This window comes from Podarcis filfolensis (assembly GCF_964270895.1).
Source record: "Podarcis filfolensis genome assembly, chromosome: 1".
Lineage (NCBI taxonomy): Eukaryota > Metazoa > Chordata > Lepidosauria > Squamata > Lacertidae > Podarcis > Podarcis filfolensis.
The window spans coordinates 105215482-105238575 of NC_139604.1; the positions used below are offsets into that span (position 1 = coordinate 105215482).

General features: G+C 45.7%; 2 protein-coding genes across 3 annotated transcripts; one reads left to right on the top strand and one right to left on the bottom strand.

The window, feature by feature from the left end:
• Positions 1-1976: 1976 nt before the first annotated feature.
• On the bottom strand, positions 1977-10375 carry ISCA2 (iron-sulfur cluster assembly 2). Of its 2 annotated transcripts, XR_014549822.1 has the most exons (5): positions 10225-10375; positions 7215-7380; positions 6308-6423; positions 3772-5088; positions 1977-3698 (listed from the first exon to the last, which is right to left on the bottom strand). XR_014549822.1 is itself a non-coding variant. In XM_083621379.1 (4 exons), exons 1-4 carry the CDS (start codon positions 10281-10283, stop codon positions 4914-4916), a joined length of 516 nt encoding a protein of 171 aa, XP_083477505.1. In that variant the 5' UTR covers positions 10284-10368; the 3' UTR covers positions 1977-4913. The 2 variants fall into 2 exon arrangements, 1 of the variants encoding a protein (XP_083477505.1); XM_083621379.1 differs by having other exon boundaries at positions 1977-5088; positions 10225-10368.
• A 4745-nt stretch (positions 10376-15120) lies between these two features.
• On the top strand, positions 15121-22934 carry NPC2 (NPC intracellular cholesterol transporter 2). The gene is made up of 4 exons (XM_083621606.1): positions 15121-15535; positions 20112-20219; positions 21294-21466; positions 22134-22934. The coding sequence occupies exons 1-4, from the start codon at positions 15457-15459 to the stop codon at positions 22218-22220; spliced, it is 447 nt and encodes a 148-aa protein (XP_083477732.1). The 5' UTR covers positions 15121-15456; the 3' UTR covers positions 22221-22934.
• The last annotated feature ends 160 nt before the right edge of the window (positions 22935-23094 follow it).

Genomic DNA, 23094 nt, shown 5'->3' on the forward strand with positions numbered 1-23094 from the left:
CTACAGGGAGATAATTTTCTACCACCTGAAGATGGCTGTAACATTGTGAGGTTACATCCCTTCCAGCTACACAATTTGGCTTGAATTGATTATTTTACCTAGTACATCACCTAAAATCAATATCTGGCTTTCCTATACAAAGACTGCCATGTTTCTCTTTATTCATGTTCTCTACCTGATCAGGAAGCTGTGTTTTCATTTAAGGTGTGGAACAGACCTTAGTAACACTGGCCTTCGTTTTTTAAAAATGAGGAGCAACCATTGCTTCTTTATTCTAGGATCCTAGACACATAACCTGATTATCAATGTAGCACCCAGCAGACTTATTCAGTCTGCAATCTCCATCTTTGTAGAGTTTAAAAGTTGACCTCATAGCTGCAACATCCAGACTCACCTGCCCCCTCCCCGGCCTTCTCTCCCCCCAACACCTCCTGCTTTCACCGTGCCTGAATAAGAGTTCAGGATAACTCAAAAGCTTGCCATGTTGACCACTGGGACTAAGGCAAGTTTTATATGATGAGTGCACTCAGATAGTCCTATCAAGACTGCAACTTACCAATTCCCATCTGTATTCCTCATGGACTCCTGACTACTACAATCCATCTGTGTTTGTACCATGGCCAAAACACTGCGTCTCTGCGATGGAAGATCCCTTATCACTACCACCCCCCACCCCACGTTGAAGAAACGAGTCCCACAGATAGAAGCTGAAGATCATGGCAGGTTGCCATGGCAATGTGCATTTAATCTCACTGTTTCCAAGGCAACTGTAATGGCCCATTCTATTCCTCTAAAAGATGTCAAAGGTAAATGAGACCTGATTAGCCAAACGGGGACATGAGTCAAAAAGCTGATAGGCTACAAAGGCTGAAAGCAGGAACTCTTGTCATTAAAAATAAACTACCCAAAAGCAAGGGGAGGACTGTATAAAAAGGCCTAATTTTAAAGCCCTTCAAATAAGGAATGCATGCATGCTAATGATAACACTCTTTTCTTACTCATGTTCTTCATGATAAAGAGCTACCCTAAGTTTTGTTTTCTACTTCAGTTGTACATCCAATCGTTGCAAGTATCTGTGTGGGATGGGACTGAGTCAAAGGAGGAGGGTTTGATATGGTGATTGTGCCCAGATACTCCTGTCAAGACTGCTGATTATCACTTCTGGTTTGGGTTCAGCATGGGAGACTTCAGAGCAGTTTGAAGGAGGTGTTGGGCAGGGAATGAGGGAACTGTGCCCCCAAGAAGCAGAGACCACAAGCAGAAGACCTGCTGCAGAACACACTCAGAGACAACCTGTATTTGCAGACCACTTCTTGGCACTAGAAGGTCTTGCCCGACTTTGGCATTCAAACATAAGTGTGTGTGTGTGTGTGTGTGTGTGTGTGTGTGTGTGTACAGGTAAAATCAGGTGTATAAACTTAAGGAAGCTCCATTTACATCCAGGAGTAAAGGTTTAGCAGGAAGGCTTGAACACACAGAATGTGTTCATGATAGATAACAGTCTATTCCACATTTTATATGGAAAATGAATTTTGTACCAAACATATTTGAATATTGCAGTTTGTAAAGTACTGTGCTTGGAACTTTACTTTAAAAGTATACAGGTTGTGACCTATATTTAGCTCTGATACAACACTGCCCTACAAAACAAAACTCCATATATATCTGAGACAATCTGCAACATTATTTTAATGTTGTTAGCTGTCTGAATTATTATTATTATTTTTAACGTGAAGGGTGGCATACCAAAAAATAATCTCAAACATTTCCCCTAGCAGAATTCTGGTGTGAGCTCTTGCACTAATACATTTAAACCGCCCCATCCCAGGCATATTCTTTCAGCTGAAAGAATCCCAAGCAAAAGTTGATTTATCAAATGTCAAAGGCCCCCACATATGATAAGATTTCCCTTTCTTCTGACTGTGACTGAGCATTTTCTACATCTGAAAAAAATGACAAGTGGAACACGAAGCCAATAAATTAAGTTTTGTATTTATTTCTCCAAGATTCATCATTTACACATTGAGAGAGTTAAGAATGCTGGCATTGCAAGGACCAAGCAAACCATTTAGATCAGGGGAGGCCAACATGATGCCATTCAGATACTGGACTACAATTCCCTTCATCCTTAACCATTAGCTGGGGCTCATGGGAGTCGGAGTCGCAACACCACTGGGAGGGTTCCACATTGAGAGCACCTCAATTTGGATCACAGAACAGAACTTACTCCTCTCATTCCTACATCAGTGCTGAACACAGATGCCGTAGCAGTCAATGATTTCCTTGGACCAAGTTGGTGCTGGAGGGCTGGGAGATACTTTGAAGCTAAAAAAGATCGCTACACTCAAACAGGAAACTGTGTATTTTAAGTCAAATAGAATAAGTCTTGAATACCAAAGCCAACTTGAAAGAAATTCTAGAGTGTGAAAATCCATATCCAAGGTTATCCACCGCTCATAATGCTTTTGCTATAAGGGGTGAAGGTCACAAACAGGATTGTTTTACTTGCCCAAAATGTTTAACTATGGTAAAATAGGCATACATGCAATCTACACATGATGGTATGTTCCAGTGAATTGGTTTGCACCAACATACACAATATAGTGAAAATGTCATGTATGGTCAGATGTGTCAAATCTGTATGCAATTTTGAAAACACAACCGCTCTCAGCAAAACATTTAGTGAAAATTGCATGTTCTCAACACAATTAAAATATTACACCATCTCTCTGCCTTCCTTCTCACTTAGTAAGTGGGGATTCAGGAAGCTCTCAAGTTTTTAAGAGCATGAATGCTTTGGAGCAGAAGCAAATCTGCATGGCGCTCAGATAGCCTAGGGAATCTGAAATAATTTGTGATCAGACTTTCTCAACTGCATTTGTGTTCCTTTGTTAAAGGCTCTAACAACCCCATGCCCCTCCCTCTTTGCCACTCCTTTGCATTGCTCTACTTTGACACCACCACTTCCCTATGCTGGACATTTTGGACTACAAGAAATGACCCTTTTAAGCAGCAGGTAGCAGCCAAGGCTGTTGAATTTTGCACAGACTGAACCAACTGCCTAGCATACTCCTGAATATGAGATTTTCGAAACAAAGCAGCACTTAAGCACTACTTCTCAGCCTCAGATGCAACCACAGCACAACCAAGCAAGCCATCATTTTCTACAAGCAATTTCTTCAGCCATTTGCATCTCAAAGTATAAGGATGCCCCCTAGTGAAATAATGCTATAAATTCTAGTAGATAGGCAATCCAAATCGGCACCCTATCAGTTGTAGCCGAGGAGCAAGAAAAAGAGGTGGCTTAATTGACATTTATGTAGAAAGGGCTAGAGACAACAGGTAAATGGATCTGGGACTTATATTCTAATTTCCCCATACTGTGGGAAAATTAACACACCCTGCCCCTACTCCCCCAAATCCTCCAGGTTAGCAGATCAAGTTTCTCTACTCTCAAGGCTTCCTCCTCCAGAAACGGCTCCCCAAAGCCCCACTATTCCTCAAAGAGGGCATGCCCTTCACTTTAAAATTTGATTCCTTCTTGGGGTAGATGTGTCAAACCCGTTGGAAAAGGAGTTGCGCTCTTCGTACAAGCAAGTCTGCTTCCTTAAAACTGAACAGATGACAGATATAAAAGAAAATAAGCAAATGTGAGTTACATGTTTTTTTAGGAACAGGCAAGCCACATAATTAATTACCTTAGTTTTTCTGAACACATCAAATGAACTGATAATTCTTCTATATGGTTTATGCTCTCATTTGGAAACATACAGCTTACATTTTGTTACTTGTAAGAAATTAAATCCAGCAATAGGAAGAACTTTTTAATCCAAAAGGCAGCTGAGGTTCCTGGGCTGGGGTGGGGGGAATCAGTCCCAGCTGAGCAACAACAAAGGTCACTGCAAAGAACGATGCACAAATATAGGCACTTTATAAAATGTTATGACCAATACTCAGTTGCACGTCCTTCACAGATAAATACCTCCAAAGAGCCTTCCAAAAGTCCACTAATTAGATACAGGATTTCCTTTGTGGTCAAAGAACAAAAAATTATCTAGAGGCATGCAGTGCTGCTCAGTCCAGTTCTACTCTAAAAATGAAGCTTTCAATTCCCAGCTGATTTTAAAGGAGAAACAGAGTCAAGGCATTAATTATTTAGCACTGTAATTACGCAACACTTCCTTTAAAACAACAACAATACTGAGCTTCTTGGCCAAAAGATGAAACAAGTGGGGGTTTTTTAATGCCTCTTGTTTACCATTCAGAGAAGGCAAAAGGAGAAAGGAAACCTTAAGTTATGGAACATATGCAACATAACCTTCTCCCCATTTGGTACTCGCAACATCCTCACAACAAAATTCCCTTGCAAGACAATCCTTAAAAACTTTGTACATAGCAACGCTCCTTTTCCCAGGGTTCCAGATCATCCGTACAGGATCTCATGTGCATTCAAATGCATACAGGCACCATGCAACAGGTGCTTTTGAATGTGTGGAGGTTGGGGAGCAGCTGTGGGCCCCAATAACTCAGCCATGCATTCATCAGGGTACAAATGAAAATACAGAAAAAAATATGCCTATTAACATACATGAAAATTACATGCAGTGGGAAATCACTTCAAAAAAACCAAAATATGTTAAATTACAGAAATATGTACACATATCTCCCAAGGTGATCAAGTGCCATGCAGTGAGTCATCAGGGATCCTACTGAGAAGATACATTTGGGAATAAGGAGAACACAGGTGCCCAGCCCACTTCACACCTAATCCTGGAGATATCAGTTCTTATCCGAGACTCAGTCCAGACTATTTGCATGGTACCATACAACTGGTTACACCAGCTGGAAGCTGAACATAATGAAAAAGAGATATGCCACTCAGCATCCACTAGGGTCCGCATGGAGATGGTTGTTCAAAGCTTAACGGAGAAGGATGATCCACAAGAACAGCCTTGTTCTGCCTGTGGATTGTTGACCACCTGAAATGCGCTGCGAATTAGCTCCTGGTTGAAGTCCACCATGGCCCCTTTCACAAAGCTCAGACTGTCCAAGTCCACAACCACTCGCGCACCACCTTGTTCAAAAATCCTGGAGGAGGAGATAGAGATAGTTGCAGTGATTCTGAAATGCAATAGATACATATCCAATATCTTATTTGCCCCTGCTTCTGGGTCACACCAAAACATAGGTGTTACAATCAGCAAGACCTTAGAGAATGCCCACTCCATCACAAGCCCCCTTATCCTTTAAGGCTGGCAGGTGAGCCCTTCGCCAACACTCCATCTTTCTCACTGGTAAAAACAGAGACAACTATAAGCAGGGTTTTCTTGGCTGTGATCTCCACACCTCTTGAATTCCCTTTCAAGAAAGGCCTGCCTTTGTCTGGCCAGCTTTTCAGGAGGAGGATGAAAATCCTGCTTCTTCAAGTAGCTTTTGATTTGGCTTAAGCACCTCTCTTAGCTTTATCTTTTCCAGATGAGTAGCTGAATTAGTCTGTTGCAACAAAAGCAACAGAGCCTTAGATACAAACACATTTATTGTGGCATTTTGTGTATCTAATGAAATGAACTCTGGTCTATGAATGCTTATGGCATGATAAATTTATTAGTCTTTAAGGTGCGCGGGTGGCGCTTTGGGTTAAACCACAGAGCCTAGGACTTGTCAATCAGAAGGTCGGCAGTTCAAATCCCTGCGACGGGGTGAGCTCCTGTTGTTCGGTCCCAGATCCTGCCAACCTAACAGTTCAAAAGCACGTCAAAGTGCAAGTAGATAAATAGGTACCTCTCCAGTGGGAAGGTAAACGGCGTTTCCATGCACTGCTCTGGTTCGCCAGAAGCGGCTTAGTCATGCTGGCCACATGACCCGGAAGCTGTACGCCAGCTCCCTTGGCCAGTAAAGCGAGATGAGCACCGCAACCCCAGAGTCGGCTACGACTGGACCTGATGATCAGGGGTCCCTTTACCTTTACCTTAAGGTGCTGTAAGACACTTTGTTGTTTTACTTTACCTTGTTGATTAGATGATGATTATATGTATTTTGCATGGTGGTATTAGTTACCCTGAATCTTTAAGTGAAAAAGAAAAGCAGAATGCACACATTGAGAGGTAATTGTAACACTGAATGCATTGTGCTGCCACGAGGCTTGGAAATGATATGCACAAGTATAGCAGTGGAAAACAGTACAACGGGATTATCTGCACTATATAATAGGATATTCATTCCTCATTCAATCATTTGCTCGCTCTCTCCCTCTCACCCCTCCCCTAAAGTTCTTTCTCCTCCACCACACAGGAACCTATGCCCTTACCTGTCATCAGAATTCACAACTGTATCCAAAGAAAATTTGTACTGGAAACCAGAGCAGCCACCTCCTTCTACCTGCAGCCTCAGAAACTCAGATGCTTCTGCAATCTCCAACAGTCTCTGTTGAAACAGAAAAAGAACGCTAAGTGGTGGGTCAGATTCATACAAAAATATTTAGCAACCACTTGAAATCCAACATCAAACTAGCAAGATCCCTCAAAGAGATGGTAAGTGCCAGATACAGAGCAACCTAAAGCAAAACACACACGAGAGGCACATAGCACCAATCAACCTGGCAGCACATTCTTTCACATGTACTCAAAGAGAACACTTGGAGTGCCTTCGGTGAAAGTGCTGCCATTGCTGCAAACAGTAAGGGCTGATTCACATCCAGTCTTTGACACTACCCAAAACATGCCTGGCCTTTTCTCTTTTTGCCAAGCCTGGATTGAATACCCCACTACTAGTTCTATCACAGTTTGTATGCTAATAATAATAATAATAATAATAATAATAATAATAATAATAATATTGTATTTATATCCCGCCCTCCCCAGCTGAAGCCAGGCTCAGAGTGGCTAACAACAATAAAAGTAACACAGCATTCTAAAATCAATTCATTCTAAAATCAATTCAAATCAAATTAATGACAACCATTGGGCCATTTGCTACTGCAAATTACCAACCCTCACGTGCAGCCACATTAAATTATGCCACTCTGACGCGGACAGGCCATGGAGATGGCTAGTAATATAATGTATACTTTTTGGATTAAAGCAACTGCACAGTCAGCTACACATATACATTCTTTTATGACATTCTCACACCAAACACCACATCATACTGCAGCTCAGGAGGAATCAAGACACTACAGATAGTACATACAGCTGGTGATTTCCAAGAAGCCATACCTTCACACAGTTCTCGCTGAGGTAAATCTGCCCCTCTTTGGAATCAGTCAAGGTCTCTCCAGAGGCAGAGGATGCGACCCACTGCACTCTTATCGTTGGCATGGAGGCACCATTCTGTGTGGCGCAGGATGGGGTTCTTATCAGACGCCAGTCAGGAAGAGAATGGCTGTGTGGGAAAGTTAAGGAACAAATAAGATCCAAGGAATGGAGGTAGTGTAAAAGCAATAAATGAGGGAAACAACTACAGACAGATTGAGGGACTTTTAAGCTAAGGGTCAGAAATATAACCCCGCCCCATCAAAGCTGAACACACAAAGGCAGGGAACTTTGACTCTATACTTCCTAACTCTGAGTTTCAATAGCAAAATTGTGGAGAAAGCGTTTACAGCATATATATGGTGAATAAGGGCAATATGCTTTTCCTCAGAAGACCGAGGCAACAAGGATCAGTGAGTGAGCGAGAGTGCACCTCTCTCTCTCTTTAACTTTACTTAGAAATTCTTGTCTGAGTGAGAAAGAATGTCTGATACTGTGTGTCTCTTAATGATCTACTCATTAAGCAAGGGAGAATAGACCCGTAGTAAGAAGTATCCTCTTAGACAGAAAACAGAATCCAGCGCACAAAAGTGAGGATCTTTTACAGAATGATTGTTGTTCTGGACCTTTTCACTCTAGGCAAGAGAGAATAAGTGATGTGACCCTGAATACTGGAGGGAGGGAGGGAGGGAGACGAGGAATAGACCTGTCTGAATCCTAAACAACCGATTCCTATTATATGGCGTTTAAGTGTTTACTGTTAGGTTGGGACTAAGTTCACTAAGGACTGAACATACACCAATTGTTTTAAGTCGTGTGTTTCCAGCTCTCAGTTAGTCATCATCTGTCATGTGAACATTTCCCTTCCTTTCTTCTTTTTACAATGAAACCTTTTTCTAGCTCGCTATTCATGAGTTTACTTTGGTGCCGAAGTCATAATAACTGTTTTTCCGCCTTATAGCTATAGGAGATTTACTGCAACAAAGCTAGCTATTCCTTGCTCAGGAGGTAGGAGCTGTTGTCTATAACTACCTTATAATGAAGGAATGGGTTTTTACAATTTTAATTATTTTAGAAACAAAGAAGCAGATGCCCATACACGCACATTATAGAGCAGAATGGTAAAACCTTTGACTGAAATTAGCACTGCTTATTTTCATCTGCTCCCTGGTACTGGATGGCCATAGATATATTAGAAACCAAACCATCAATTGTAGTTATTTTTCCCAGTGTACTGCTGTCATTATCCATATGCCTGAACCTTGCCTGAACCCTGCTAAGCTGCTGGCCTCAATACAATCTTCTAACTGTTGAGATGCACAGGGTAATTATACTGTACAGTACAAAAAGAGCGCTTCATTTCATTTTCTTTCAGTTTTTCTTAACAATCCCTTTGTTCTTCCCTGGACCATTTACTGTTTTGTTCCATGAATCTTTCTCTGAGTGATATAACATTACTACAGCTCAGAACTCCTGAGCTCAATATATAGACTTTCTGCACGATTGTTTCAGCCCCCAGAGCATTAAAGAACAAGCATTTATACTAACAAGAGTACCACTGACTTCAACTTTATTTTTTTAAAAAAACAAACATGGAAACAGATTTAGGCTACAGTCCTAAATGCACTATGTGCCCCCACAGAATGCTGTAAAACGAAAGTAATTCCTGACATTTCAAGACTTTTAGATATTAAATAACAAATGAAAATAGAACATCATTAGGCATGTCTTCTTTGCAGGTTTGCTGACAAGTGCCTAATAGCACAGTTGCATGCATCTGAATGTACAGATAGAGTTTACAACTTAAGGCACAAGTGTGATTTTTTATGAGCCAATTTAAATTTAATATTTTTATTGCACTAGCCAAAGGCCATGGCAGCATCCAAAGAAAAAAAAACAAAAAAACCCCAGCAGTTGCTACATATGCGGTAAAACCACGATCAAATCCACCAAAATTTCTTACTACACGTAATAAAAAATAATTCTCAAATAAAATGTGCAAATTAGATCTCAGAGTCCCCTTTGCAATTGACCACTAGCCCATCCAGTTCTTTCTTCCTAATCTTCCTAGCTGCCAGGGTATAGAGAGCCACCTTCTAAGTCACAGAGTTATCAGTATCACTGATGTAACCCTGCAAATACTGCATAGGAGACTTGCCCCCTACAACACTGTATCTCCTTTTGCCAGTTAAACATCTAAATGCCTTGAGATATAAAACCTACCCCTGCAAAGCAGTGAAATGCTCAGTCCCTGAATTAACATTGCACCCTCCAACTATATGATGCTAGAATCATAGAGTCGGAGGGACCCTAAGGTAAGGATCATCTAGTTCAACCCCCTACAATGCAGGAATATGCAGCTGCCTCATATGGGGAGAACCTTGCAGCCTTGGCGTTATCAGCACCGCACTCTAACCAGCGGTGCTATCAGAGACTTATTGTTGGTCGTCTTGGAATTAAACTCTTGCCTTCGTTTTCTCCACCTGCAGTACCAGAACGGTGAAATGACCCACCACAACCAGTCGCAACGTTTTGCCCATTTACTTGTTTGTTCCCACAGTAAGAGACTATTACGCTGTAAAAGCCTTTGCCTCCGAGGTGCAGGGGCGGTTGGAAAAGTTTGCAACACCACGTATATTGCCCTAAAAGACAGACGGTTGTGTTTGTTCGATGTGTCGCCATGGCGATTCTCTGGGATCCCTGGACTTAAAAGCCAAGCTGTCGGGACCTACAGGCCGGGGGGTTGGGGGGCAAATCTCCCGACCCCTTGTTTGGGCTAGGAGAATAAGGGCGCCTAGGAATACGAGAGGGGCGCGCGCGTGTGAATGTGACTGCGAAAGGGAAACGCCAACTGTGTCGTGCATTGAAAACCAACAAGGGGTGACACCTCGCCCGCGTTCGCCGCCGGGACCACCGTTCCTCTTCGCTTAACCCACCGTCGCAAAGCACGGAAAGGGAAAAGGCCCACCACTACCTGCTCCGCCCGCAAAGCCGCAGCGCCCTGAAGCTAGCGAGCGCCGCCAGCGCCGCCATCTTGATCCGCCTAGCTGCGCTGCTATTGGCGGAGGCGTGGCCATATGTCCCGCCCAGACAGAGACGGGAACGTACGCAGAACCGAAGAGGCTGGTTCCACGGGAAGGGGAGCGGAGGGGAGGGGAAGATCACGTGCCTCCGAGTGAAGGCGGGGGAAGCCGGGCGGAAGCGCCCACGTTGCCTTTAAGCTCTTTTGGGTATCGCTGTGACGTCGAGGCGCGCGTTCGCATGGCCACGCCCACCCCTGTCGGGGTTGAGGATCGAGTTTGAGGCGCGCGTAGGAAGGAGCCTGCGGCGCTGCGGGTGATGCTGGGCTTAAACTCCCAAAATTTCAGAGCCTTGGCCATGCTGACTGGGGCTGGCGGGAGTCCAGCCACGTCTGGGGGGGCCACAAGTCTCCCATTCGTTAGGGTACGGCATGCATACTCGGATGTAAGCTCAAGTGAACATATGGCCACGACCTACACACACTGTTGCTTCGGGGTGAGAGCTCGTGAGGTGTTGTAGTTAAGAGTGTGGGATTAGGATCTAGTAGATCCGGGATCAAATCCATTAAACTCACATGGGCCAGTCACTGCCTCTCTGCTGTGACCTACCTCACAAGGTTGTTGTGCGGATTAAATGAGGACGGAGTGGACAATGTAGAGCTCTTTGGAGGAAAAGGTGGAATATAGATGCAGGAAATGAGGTATATCCCACCTAATTAAAGGGGGTTTAATTTTGAAAATATATGCCTATGAACTGGTTGCATGGCCTAGCTTGATTATCAAGCATCTCTATAGCCACGTAAGATCTTCCCTATTTTGCATGTCTCACTTGCCAATGAACCAAAGTGCCATGTGTCCTAAACTGTATTCTTACAAAGGCACAATGCAACCACTGTTCCAGAGGTTTACTGTACACGTATACCAAAAAAAAAGTAGGCATGCCTATGTCCCATTTAAACTCACATTAGTCTCATATTTACAGCAAAATCAGTAGTTGGTCCCTATAATAATAATAATAATAATAATAATAATAATAATAATAATAATATCTTTATTGTCATTGCCCCCTCTCAGGGACAACGAAATTACTTGACTGCTCCATAAAAACACTAATTAAAACAATACAGTATAGTACAGCAAGGAAGATTAGATGACTTTCAAAGTCCAGGCTTCCCATTCAGGGCCGAGATCGCTCTGGAGAAGAAGCTGTTCTTAAGACGGCTCGTTCTTGTCTTCATCGTCCTGTATCTCCGTCCCGATGGCAGGAGCTCGAAGAGACAGTGGCCAGGATGCGATGGATCTTTTACTATGTCCAGTGCCTTCCTATGGCACCTCGTGGCATAAATCTGCTCTAAGGTGGAGAGTGGGCAGCCAACAATGCTCTCTGCTGCCTTAACAACTCTGCACAACCCCATCCTGTCCTGGGTAGTACAGCTTCCGTACCACACACATAAGCCATAAGTGAGCACGCTTTCAATGGCACAGTGATAGAAGGCAAGCAGCAGTTTCTGCGGAAGATGGTTTTTCCTTAGAATTCTCAAAAAGTACAGTCTCTGCTGCGCCTTCTTCACAAGCCCCCTTGTGTTGACACTCTAGGACAGATCCTCTTGTAATTCAATGCCCAAAAATCTGAACGTTGTTACCCTCTCCACACAGACCCCATCAATCAAAAGTGGCTGGATATTGCTCTTCTGTCTCCTGAAGTCCACCACAAGCTCCTTTGTCTTCCTTGTATTTATGAGCAAGTTGTTATTGTGCTGAGTAAGGGTTTGTCCATACTTCTGCTTGCCCCATGATTAGAAAGCCTGAGTCCAAAAGGTTTTCCACTTGTCCCATGCTTCCTAGGCACAGGTCCGAGCAGTTTTTTTGTTTGTCCCTCCACTTTCCCTGGGAGACTCCACCATTTACCACTGAATCAGAACAAAGCTCAATCTGCAGAAAAACTGATTGACATTTGTTCCAATTCAGCAGTAAACAGTGGGCTTTCCTTGGGGAAAGGGGCAAGGGAAGAAGAAGTGTGGACGAGCCTTTACTCTCTCTAAAGCCAGTTGTCACCATGATAAGCTGCCACTGAATTATATCATAACTCAGTGAACTCACCCATACCATTCTCAGCAACTGCACCCTCATCTTTTCTGTTAATCCTTTTCCATCTTCAGATCATGCCTTGAGCTCCCTCTATGTAGGTGAAAGGGATGCGCTGCACAAGCAAACTGAGGTAAAGTTTAAATTTTGCTGCTGCTAGATTCTCTCTCTCTCTCTCTCTCTCTCTTTTTTTTTGGTGATCTGACATTGGACAGGAGAGACATTTCAAGGGAGCTGGTTATCAGTTTTGTGATAAAGACAAGACAGAAAGCTGTTGCTCTGTCCAAACAAGGGAGTGTTTCTGACCTTGAAAACTGGGCTAAAGGGTTTCCAGAAGCAACAGTCTTCACATGACATATGGCATAGTTTCCTTAACTTCAGTTGAGCTACATAAAGTCTTAATGGTTTAAGACTGAGTCAACGGAAGGGAGGTTAACCAATGCATTGCAGTGGAGGTGGCAGCCCTAGCCTGATCACTATGTGGCCCAAACCCAGGAGCAGTAGTTCAGGATGGACAGGAACTGAAATCGTATCACTCATAAGCAGCTGTGCACTGCTATGGGTAAAGGCGATGGCAAATTAGTAGCCATATGGCTTTTTCCTATGGGTTTCCTTTAGTTGAGTGACAGGTCACCAGCTCTAAAGCCATCCATTTCTGTCTTTATAACTAGAAAATTCTCTCTAGCCCCCACTTACCCTTACATCTTTGATAGATGTTTGCTCTGTCTTTGGTGGCTCTGATGGGCTTGGAAGGTTCAGCAAATGCTAGTCATGGGGAGTATTGCTATTCCCAATGAAGTGGCATAACATGGCACAATTGTGGCCTGTATGTGCAGCATTATTATTATTATTATTATTATTATTATTATTTCAATTTATTAAACACTTGTTTCTTGCTGCAAGCAACTCAGAGCATCTTTACAGAAACAGAACAACAAACAAACAACTCATACATTCAATTAAAACCATGGGGGGAATACATTACAAACATCCCCCATTACTCCCTCTTCCAGGCCATAATTTGGAATGAAGACAATACAGCAGGTGAACCAGGTAGGGGAGCAGGTTCAGACTTTGTTTGGATTCAAGCAACCTAGTTATGCACAGTGCTGCCATTAGTCTGCTGCTAGGTTTTACGTTGTGATTTTAAATGTGTATTTTTACCTGTTTTTTTTTTCTTTTAAACGGGGATGTATTACTGTTGTTTTAAATTCTGTGACCCACCTTGAGATCTTTTGGTGTAGGGCAGGCAAAATATATTCTTAAATATATAAATATGGCAGCACAGGGGCTTTCATCATGCTGACCTAAACCAACTATATTTCCATTGGGGTTGAAATTACTTCATGGGGTATTTCTCAGGTGGCGCTGTGGGTTAAACCACAGAGCCTAGGACTTGCCGATCAGAAGGTCAGCGGTTCGAATCCCCGTGACGGGGTGAGCTCCCGTTGCTCGGTTCCTGCTCCTGCCAACCTAGCAGTTCGAAAGCATGTCAAAGTGCAAGTAGATAAATAGGTACTGCTCCAGCGGGAAGGTAAACGGCGTTTCTGTGCGCTGCTCTGGTTCGCCAGAAGCGGCTTAGTCATGTTGGCCACATGACCCGGAACCTGTATGCCGGCTCCCTCGGCCAATAAAGCGAGATGAGCGCTGCAACCCCAGAGTCGGCCACAACTGGACCTAATGGTCAGGGGTCCCTTTACCCTTTACCTAGCTCAGCCTCAGCCTTCACCAACCTGGTGCCCTCCAGATGTTTTCAACATCAACTCCCATCAGTCCTAGCAAGCACAGCTGTGTAGTCCAAAACACTGGAGGGCACCAGATTGGTGAAGTCTGCATTGGCTCAGAGGAACTGAGAGCTTATTTCTGCTCCCTCACTCCTCCATAAGGGGTAACTTGGGTCTGCAGCTATGTGTTGTGTAACATTATGTTTCTCAACCGGCTGAGAACAACTTTTCAGTTTCTTGGCCTTCTGCCCATTTAGGAGAAGCAGGAGTAGGTGTGGAATTGAAGAATTTATGAACAACAGGGTAGAGGCGGCAGACACCTTCCTCCCCACCTCCCCCATCTCTTCTTTCTCACACTTTTTGCCACGTACACATTATTGAGTGGATATAACGAATCACTGCCAAAATGAATTTGTCTGCGTTGTGCGACTGCTGCAAGGCTCTCCACCCACGATCCATTTGGTTCCTGTGCTTTCCTGCAACTCCTGTAGCCCTGAAGCAAAGCAGGAAAAGCAGTGTTATTCTAGAGCAGGCACCCCAAAATTCGGCCCTCCAGATGTTTTTTCAGACTACAATTCCCACCATCCCTTATCACTGGTCCTGTTAGCTAGGGATGATGGGAGTTGTAGCCCAAAACATCTGGGGGGCCGAGTTTGGGGATGCCTGTTCTAGAGTATGAGGCACTCGTGGGTTCGAGCCCCATGTTGGGCAAAGAGATTCCTGCATTACAAGGGGTTGGATTAGATTATCCTTGTGGTCCCTTCCAACTATACAAATCCTATAATTCAACATTCACCTGGGAAAGTTTCAGTGGAGCCTCCTCCCAAACAGGTGCGCTTGAAAGCAACGCCTGTTGCTGGAAGCGGAGGCTTTCTTCGACGACGGGGGAAGGGGGGGCCTCCAGGGTGTGGTTGGACTCCAACTCCCATCAGCCCCCACGAGCAGAGCCGGTTAGCAGGGATGATGGGAGCTGGAGTCCTACAGCTCCTGGAGGAACCCGGGTTCCCTGTTGTAAGCCAATGCCCGGCTAGGTTACAGGGGCAGCCAGGGCCGAGCGAATGGCGGGTTCCTTGGCTCCGCGCCCGGCTCTCTTGCAGCAGGCTCGGGGCTTTCGTGGCGGCGGCTGGAGGCGCTCTGCTGCCGCTTGGCGCCCCTTCCCTCTCGGCGAGGCGCCAGCCAGGCAGCGGGCCAGGCGAGGGCGGCGCGCGAGGCAGGCCCGTCCCCGTCAGGTGACGGCGCCTGGGCGGGCCCGGCCTGGGCTGCCTCTCATGTGACGCCGCCGCCGAGGCGCAGGCTCGTATTTTAGCCTCTGCTCCGCCGCCGGCCGGGAGAAGTTTCTTGGGGGCGGCGCGAGAGCAGACGGGACGAGACGAGACCATGCTGGCGCCGACGCTGCTCCTGCTCCTGGCCGCCGGCTCCGCGGTGCTGGCCGAGCCCCTCAAGTTCGTGGACTGCGGTGAGTCGCCCGACGGGTCCTTCGCCCGCCGAGGCGCTCTTGCCTTCCCTCCTGCCCCTTTAAAACGCGGCGTCTAACACCAGACCTTGCTTCGATTTCGTTCCGTAGTGCCTTGACAGGCTTGTCCGCGCCTCTGGGCGGCACTTCCTGCTTTGCAAAACATGCGCGCCGTCTTTCTGACGGAGCCTGGGACTCTCCAGAGAGGCGAGTTCGCCTCCGGCGGGTCACACGCTGCTGCTGCTGTTTTTGCATTGCAGTCTCTGCCCGCCAAGGCGTGGGGAAGGTAGAGAGGTGGGTGTTGGTGGGACGTCCTGCTTCTGTCAGGTTAGACAGCTGTCAACCAAGGAGCAGCGTTGCCATGTTCAGGAGGGCGGAAGTCTGGCAGCGCACTGTCTCGCCAGGGTGGTACATGCGCTGCTTTTCTCCTGCTTAGACTACTGCAATGCACTCTACGCGGGGCTACCTTTGAAGGTGACTTAAAAACGACACCAGAATGCGGCAGCTGGATTGGTGACTGGGAGCGGCCATAGAGACCATTTAACTGGTCCTAAAGGATCTTCACTGGTTCCCAGTACGTTTCTGAGCACAGTTCAAAGTGTTGGTGCTGACCTTTAAAGCCCTAAACAGCCTTGGCCCTGTATACCTAAAGGAGCATCTCCACCCACATTATTCAGCCCAGACAGAGGGCTACCTCTGTGGGTCTTCTGATGGTTCTTTCACTGAGAGAAGTTTCAAGAAACCAGGCAAAGGGCCTTCTTGGTAGTGGCACCTTCCCATCAGATGTCAAGGAAATAATTATCCGACTTTAAGAAGACATCTGAAGGCAGCCCTGTACCAGGAAGTTTTTGATGTTTGATGTTTTATTATGCTTTTATATGTGTTGGGAGCTGCCTAGAGTGGCTGGGACAACTCACCATATGGGTAGCATATTAATAATAATAATAATCAGGGAGCCCAGTCTGGAGAAAAAGGGTGCTCTGTCAGAGGAAAACTTATCTCTCCCAACAGGTTTATATATCTGCTGCTGCTGCATTTTCCTCCTCCTACAACAGGAGCCCATCCCACACATTGCCTACTCTTTCCCTTCTTCCAGAAGGACAATTTCGTAGGTGGTGCTGAGGGCTCCTTTGAGTCTGGAATGTTCCGCTTTTGATCATGTTGTTCTGCATAACAATTAACCCAGCCTACACATTGCTTTGGTCACACAGACTGCTTGAAACAGTCTGTATACCATGGCTTGTTGTGCCTGCTACAGGATCAGCTGCTGGAAGCCGGTGCCAGCTTCAGGAAGGTATGGAGAGAGGAGGGAATGACATATGTCGGAAGGCTAGCCAGTGTCACATGGAAGCTGAGTGGCATAGGCTGTTCCTTGTTTGAGGGCAAATAAAAATCCAGCTAGCAACCACCAGTTCCAGTTTGGCCCTCAGGAAATTTAGATGTGAAGGCTAGAACTGGGTTGCCCTCTTCTGTAACAGGTGTGGCGAACCTTTAGCCCTCCAGGTGGTGAATTACAACTCCCATGTTTGCTGGAGCTGATGTGAGTTGTAGTTCAGCGAAATCTGGAGGGTCGGTGGTCCTATAATGTGTGTGTGGGTTGATGTGGAAGAGGTGAAAGTAGCAGGGACAGGTGGTGGCCTAGGCTTTCCTCCATAATAATAATAATAATAATAATTTATTATTTATACCCCGCCCATCTGGCTGAGTTTCCCCAGCCACTCTGGGCGGCTCCCAATCAAATGTTAAAAACAGTACAGCATTAAATATTAAAAACTTCCCTAAACAGGGCTGCCTTCAGATGTCTTCAGATGTCCTCCATTAAATTACTTCTCTCCAGATGGTTTGCTCTCAGTCAGAGTTAACATCTGCTGGGTGCTAAACAGCTGGGGAGAAGTCCTTTCAATGAGGAAAGTAGGAAGTTCAGGTCCCCTCCCCAATGAGTCCACAGTGCACTATTAATATTCCTCTCACTTCCCCACTTTGTAAGGAAAGTGTGTGCCATCATATCTAGTTACAGCCTTAGACCACTGGTCAGCAACTAGTTTTACTAGAGGCTGCTTTGATAAGGCACTGTGGAGTGGTGGGCCGGGGAACATCACCTGGCAACGTAACGTGCCTTGTACTGAGGTAGAGCATCTCTCAGTATTGTCTTACACTGACCGACAGCAACTGTCCAGGATTTCAGACAGGAGTCTTTTCTCAGCCTTACCTGAGTATGCAGGAGATCAAGCCTGGCAAGAGCAGTGGCAGATGCTCTTACCACTGAACTATGGCCCTTCCCTCAGCAGGCACCAGCAGTTACTCCTGTTGCTGCTCTCTCCACACCCTTCAGCAGCTGGCAGTGGCTTGGGGCTGCTGATCCCGCAGCAAGCCCAAGAAGCCATGGCACAGAGGTTGATGGCTGGGCTAAAAGGACACTTCTGCTCGCACAGAAGCTTTGTGGTCCTATTGAGGTTTGAAGGGTAACCACTTTGATGCTCTTGATACAAAACTGGCAGTGTGGGAAGCAATAACGGAGCAAGAAGACACGCAAACCTTGTGTGGCTGCCAGTGCAGCCTTTCGGAGCTCTGCAAGGGTGCCTGGTGGCTTAGGAGTGACCCCAGATAAGTTTGTCAGATACCTTACCCCATAGACAAGCCCTAATTGGGAGGTAAACTATGTAGGTGTGCTGAGCAATTCAGTTCCCTTTGCCATGGGCTGTATGGGGTTTGAACTGAGTGGGGGCAGAGCTGCTGAGCTGCCCTCTCCCCCTCCACCTGTTGAATGTGAGTTCTGAGGATGTGGGAAGGTGGGGCAGGGCTGAGCCATCCTGGGGTCTTCTGGATCCTGAGCTGGTCTTGCTGTCATCTGATGGAGGGCATGGGGCTTGATCCAGACCTGATCGTCCTGCTCTCCCCACCACCACCCTCTTATGTGGCTGCCATGATGATTCCACTTCTCCACGAAACCCCACTGGTGGTGAGTGGGATTAGGCTTGCCGCCTTTGGCTGCAGGTTTGCCTAAAATAATATAATGCAAATTCATGTGTGTTCACTGCTTGAGAGCTGGAGCCTCCAACAACATACAGCAGATTAGCTCAGTTCATGTCTTTCATACTTTTTAAAAAACAAAATAAAGCTTTAAACATAGGTGTTAATTGGATTTTGTTCTATACAGTATTCATTTTACTACTGTTGCCCGATCTTACTGTATCTCAAATTGGTCTGACCTTATATCTTCTGGGAAACATGAATCTTAACAGTATCAGAAGCCCTACTAGAATGTATCTTAAATGTATCGGAAGAAAGTGGGTTTCCTCTACTGCTGCGCAAAGCAATTGGAATGCAATCTGATATTTCCCAGTTTTACAGCATTCCCATGTTTTAATGCAGGATCAATATATAGGGCAGGGTTCACCAAACGAGCCCTGTCAGTGGAAGTCCTGTGCATGCACTTCTGGCTGCGCATTGGTGCGCAACCACTGAAATTGGCTTTTGCGGGTGGTGGTGGTTGAGAGAATCCCCCAGAATAGCACACTTTGTACCTAATACCACAGGAAATTATTTATGGGACTTTGCAATGTGCAAGTGGCTGCTTTCTTTTTCTGTTGGTTTCAGAGTTTATTTGAACAGTGCAATCATGTGCACATGTTCCTGGGATTAGGCAGCATTGGACTCAATGAGATTAATTTCTGAGTTAACATGTATAGGATAGGACTATAAGGCTCCTATCTAAAATGCACTTAACGGGCCATAAATCGAACTGAACTTTGTACAGTTTACTTGTGAGCAGACATACTGTTATTGAAACTATTCTATATTGCCCCATTCTTGGACAGGCAGGCTTTTCAGTTCACTCAGATTCAGCAGTTTTATGAGACCACAACATCCTTCCACAGCTGCATGTGTATCTGAGGGAACTACATGAAACTGTTATGAAAGTTTGATGTTTTGCAAGTCATGTGAGGATAGAAGTCATTTTCCCAGGGCTGAGTCACACTTAAATGCTTTTTATGAGTATGTTGGGTCTTGTCAGTACTAACCACTGTGCAGAAGGGAGACACATTCACTGGTATTTTTTCCATTTCATTCCAGAGTGTAATTGTTTATGGGCTCTTGTATGATATGCCAAACCTGGACCCATGATAGCTATGCATAGTGTTGTATCCAAGATTACCATCCTGTATAGCGAGGGGACGCGGGTGGCGCTGTGGGTAAAACCTCAGCGCCTAGGGCTTGCTGATCACATGGTCGGCGGTTCGAATCCCCGCGGCGGGGTCTTTCCCGTCTTTCGGTCCCAGCTCCTGCCCACCTAGCAGTTCGAAAGCACCCCTAAGTGCAAGTAGATAAATAGGTACCGCTTTCTAGCGGGAAGGTAAACGCCATTTCCATGTGCTGCGCTGGTGCCGGCTCGCCAGAGCAGCTTCGTCACGCTGGCCACGTGACCCGGAAGTGTCTCCGGACAGCGCTGGCCCCCGGCCTCTTAAGTGAGATGGGCGCACAACCCTAGAGTCGGACATGACTGGCCCGAATGGGCAGGGGTACCTTTACCTTTACCTATAGCGAGGACATTGAACTGATGACTGTGTTTCCCTCACAGGTTCTAAAGATGGAAGCATTGTGGAGGTCAATGTGAGTCCTTGCCCTGCACAACCTTGTGTTCTTCACAAAGGAGAGGCTTACAGTGTCAATGTCACGTTTTCTAGCAGTAAGTATAGCCTGCTGATCTCTAGCTTCCTTGAGGCAGTGATAACTATGGCAGGGGTGGGGTATCTCTGGCCTGCAGGCCAAATTTGGCTTGAGTCCCAATTTGGTCCGCAAGGCTGTTCTGTCCACATCACTCCCACTTTTTTCTTCCCCATACCTTAGATCATATGCTATGTCAGCTGTGGAGCAGGTAGAGGCACAATTGGATCAGTAACTTGTTTGCACAGCTGATCCCTACAGAAAGAGGGCCGAAAGCCCAATGGGCAATGGCTTAAGGCCTGCAGGATTGGCAGTGTTGATCCCTGACACTTCCCAATTGCTGAGCATGGGGTTGGTAAATGCCAAGCTGGGTCAGGTGCTTGTGAAGCGATGCGCAAGGGGCTTTGATGGATGGTTGGAACAGCCCACATGCCAATCATCTGATATCGCATTGTTGACAGCTGGGTTGCCCTGCCTGCTGTCAGAGTTGGCCCACAAGGTTAGGATCTGATAACGATCTGGTGTGCCGAGTCAAAAAGGTTCCCCAGTCCTGATCTATGGGGCCGAAACCTTTTAAGAATATTGTGTTCAGCATTCAAAATGAGGATGCTTCTGCTGTTTGGAGTGTCTCACATGGAAAACATTTCAGTGCAGGAAAAACTACACGTATATCTTGGTATGTAATAATCGCAGTGAAATCCTGCTTGCTGCCTGTATACATTTGGAAAGTTGTAATTGGCTATGGCTTTTCAGCACATGTATATGCTGCAGAAGAGAAATATATATAGATAACTGCATGCACTTAGTCTTCATGTCTTTGTTTCCATTAATGGAAGTGTTTTTGTATAATCTCAGAGGTGGGAACTGAAGACTCTTAGCTGGTGAGGGTAGCCTCTTGTCCCCCTCTCCCCACTTGCCATGCAGCAATCGGGAATGTCACAGGGCAGTTGAATGTCTGTAACGCACTGTAGTTTTGACATGAAACAGTGAGAGCACTTCTGTTTGTTGTATGCGGTCCTGGGAGCCCCCATTCCTAGCTCCAGTATAAAGCTCTCTACTTGGTTCTTGTTTTCTCAATCCGTTTCTTCACGTGCAGAGACTGTGAGCAACGGCAGCCAAGCTAAAGTATATGGAGAAATGCTTCACATGGACGTCCCCTTCCCACTTGATGAGCCTGATGGGTGCAAGAGTGGAATCATTTGCCCTATCCAGAAGGACCACTCCTACAACTACCTGAACAAACTACCAGTGAAGAGCGAGTATCCATCTGTGAGTGTCTTACCAGGCTCATCCCAATACTTACAACTGCCTTTCATATCCCTTTAACACGTTAATGATATAAGGTGCTCACAGGAGGTGATGGAGCAACTCAGGTGATCATCATCTGGCTGCCCCTTGCCAAATCAGAGAGATAGCAAGATAGCAAGGGGCCAAGGAGGATGTTCACACAAGGCAATAAACCCAAGTTTGGATAATACCACTCCAGACTGCAGGGGTTAGGTTTGCCATGATGGAAAGTTCCCCCATGGTTGGGGGAGGGAACTCTCTTCATCCATAAAGAAAATTAGCACATCAGGGCAAAGGCTCTACTAGAACCCTTTCCCTTACTATCTAGCTTTCTGTGTGCAGGGAAATGCTTTTGTATGAAGAAATGTTCAGTCACATGTCTGGGCCCTACCTGCAGCAATCTCTTTATTAATAGGCATAGTGTCCTGGTTGTGTGTTGAGGGTCATATGGAAGAAAATGTACAGTATGCATTCTATAGCAGTAAAATTTATTCTCTGGGGTTCCCAGATTCCAGCATAGACGAGGAAAGGGTTTGAACCCATCTTAATCTGAGACTAGTCAGAGTGCATCATTTTTAATATCATGCCTCCTAAAATAAATCTGAATACCAACCCCTTCTCACTTCTTTTCTCTGTTTCCCCCCCACAGCTAAAACTTATTGTCAAGTGGGAGCTGGTTGATGATGATGGACAGCTGATGTTCTGTTGGAAGATTCCGGTCCAGATCTCCAGCTAAGGAAACCCAGCTTAGCTCCTTAGGGCTTCATGGGGGAGGGAAAGGAGAGAATTGGGTATAGAGAGGAAACAAGTGCTTTGCTATACAAGGCATTTCTTCTTTCGGTTCCTGTAGCATCTGTGCAACAATTACTCCTCTTTCCCCCAGAGCCAATTTAGGGATGCAGCAGGAGGTCAGTGGTCAGAATGAATCTATCCAAGAGGGAAGGGGGCTTTAATAAGTTTTGCTGTAGCTCATGGCAAAGGTTCTTGTAACCATTGGTGGAAAAGATCTGTGGTGGATCCTAACTGCTTGAAATAGAATGTGCATCATGAGAAAGACTTTCTGAAACAAAAGCGGGTCAGCAAACATCAAGATTATTGCTGTTTGTCAGTACTTCAGTGCCTCTCCTCGTCAGAAGCTGGCTGCAGGCTTCCATCTGCTTCCCACCTACCCCGCAAGTTCCCTGCCCCTTTACCAAAACTTTCCTTGGATCTGCATTTATCATCTGGAGCCAGAAGATTGAGCAGCCACCTTCTGTGGTTGCTTGCTGCAGAAAAGGAAAACGTTCCTCTCAACAGATGCCAAACCAAATGGCATTTGGTCTCTGTGTAGAGATCATTTGTATTAACCATTTTGCACTATCTTGTAACTCGCCTAGAGTTGCTGGGGGAGATGCTCTCCAAACCCAGCCTCTTTTTATAACTTTCTTTTAGTAAACACTTATAATGAAAATGCCTGCCTGTCTTGTTTAGGGGATGGCGATGCGTTTTCTGAACGGGAGCTAATTGTGTCCTGGCATTGCACACCTGTCATTTTAAAGTGTTACATGGGCTGGGTTTAACTTGGTTGACTGAAAGTGATACACGCCTACTCAGAGGAAGGCAGTAAGATC

Coding starts and splice junctions, on each gene's coding strand:
- ISCA2 (XM_083621379.1), bottom strand. CDS start 10,283: ATGGCGGCGCTGGCGGCGCTCGCTAGCTTCAGGGCGCTGCGGCTTTGC. Junction 6,424..7,214: donor TCAGCGAGAACTGTGTGAAG/GTATGGCTTCTT, acceptor CTGTTTCAACAG/AGACTGTTGGAGATTGCAGA. Junction 5,089..6,307: donor GTTGTGAATTCTGATGACAG/GTAAGGGCATAG, acceptor CTCCTCCTCCAG/GATTTTTGAACAAGGTGGTG.
- NPC2 (XM_083621606.1), top strand. CDS start 15,457: ATGCTGGCGCCGACGCTGCTCCTGCTCCTGGCCGCCGGCTCCGCGGTG. Junction 15,536..20,111: donor CCTCAAGTTCGTGGACTGCG/GTGAGTCGCCCG, acceptor TTTCCCTCACAG/GTTCTAAAGATGGAAGCATT. Junction 21,467..22,133: donor TGAAGAGCGAGTATCCATCT/GTGAGTGTCTTA, acceptor TCCCCCCCACAG/CTAAAACTTATTGTCAAGTG.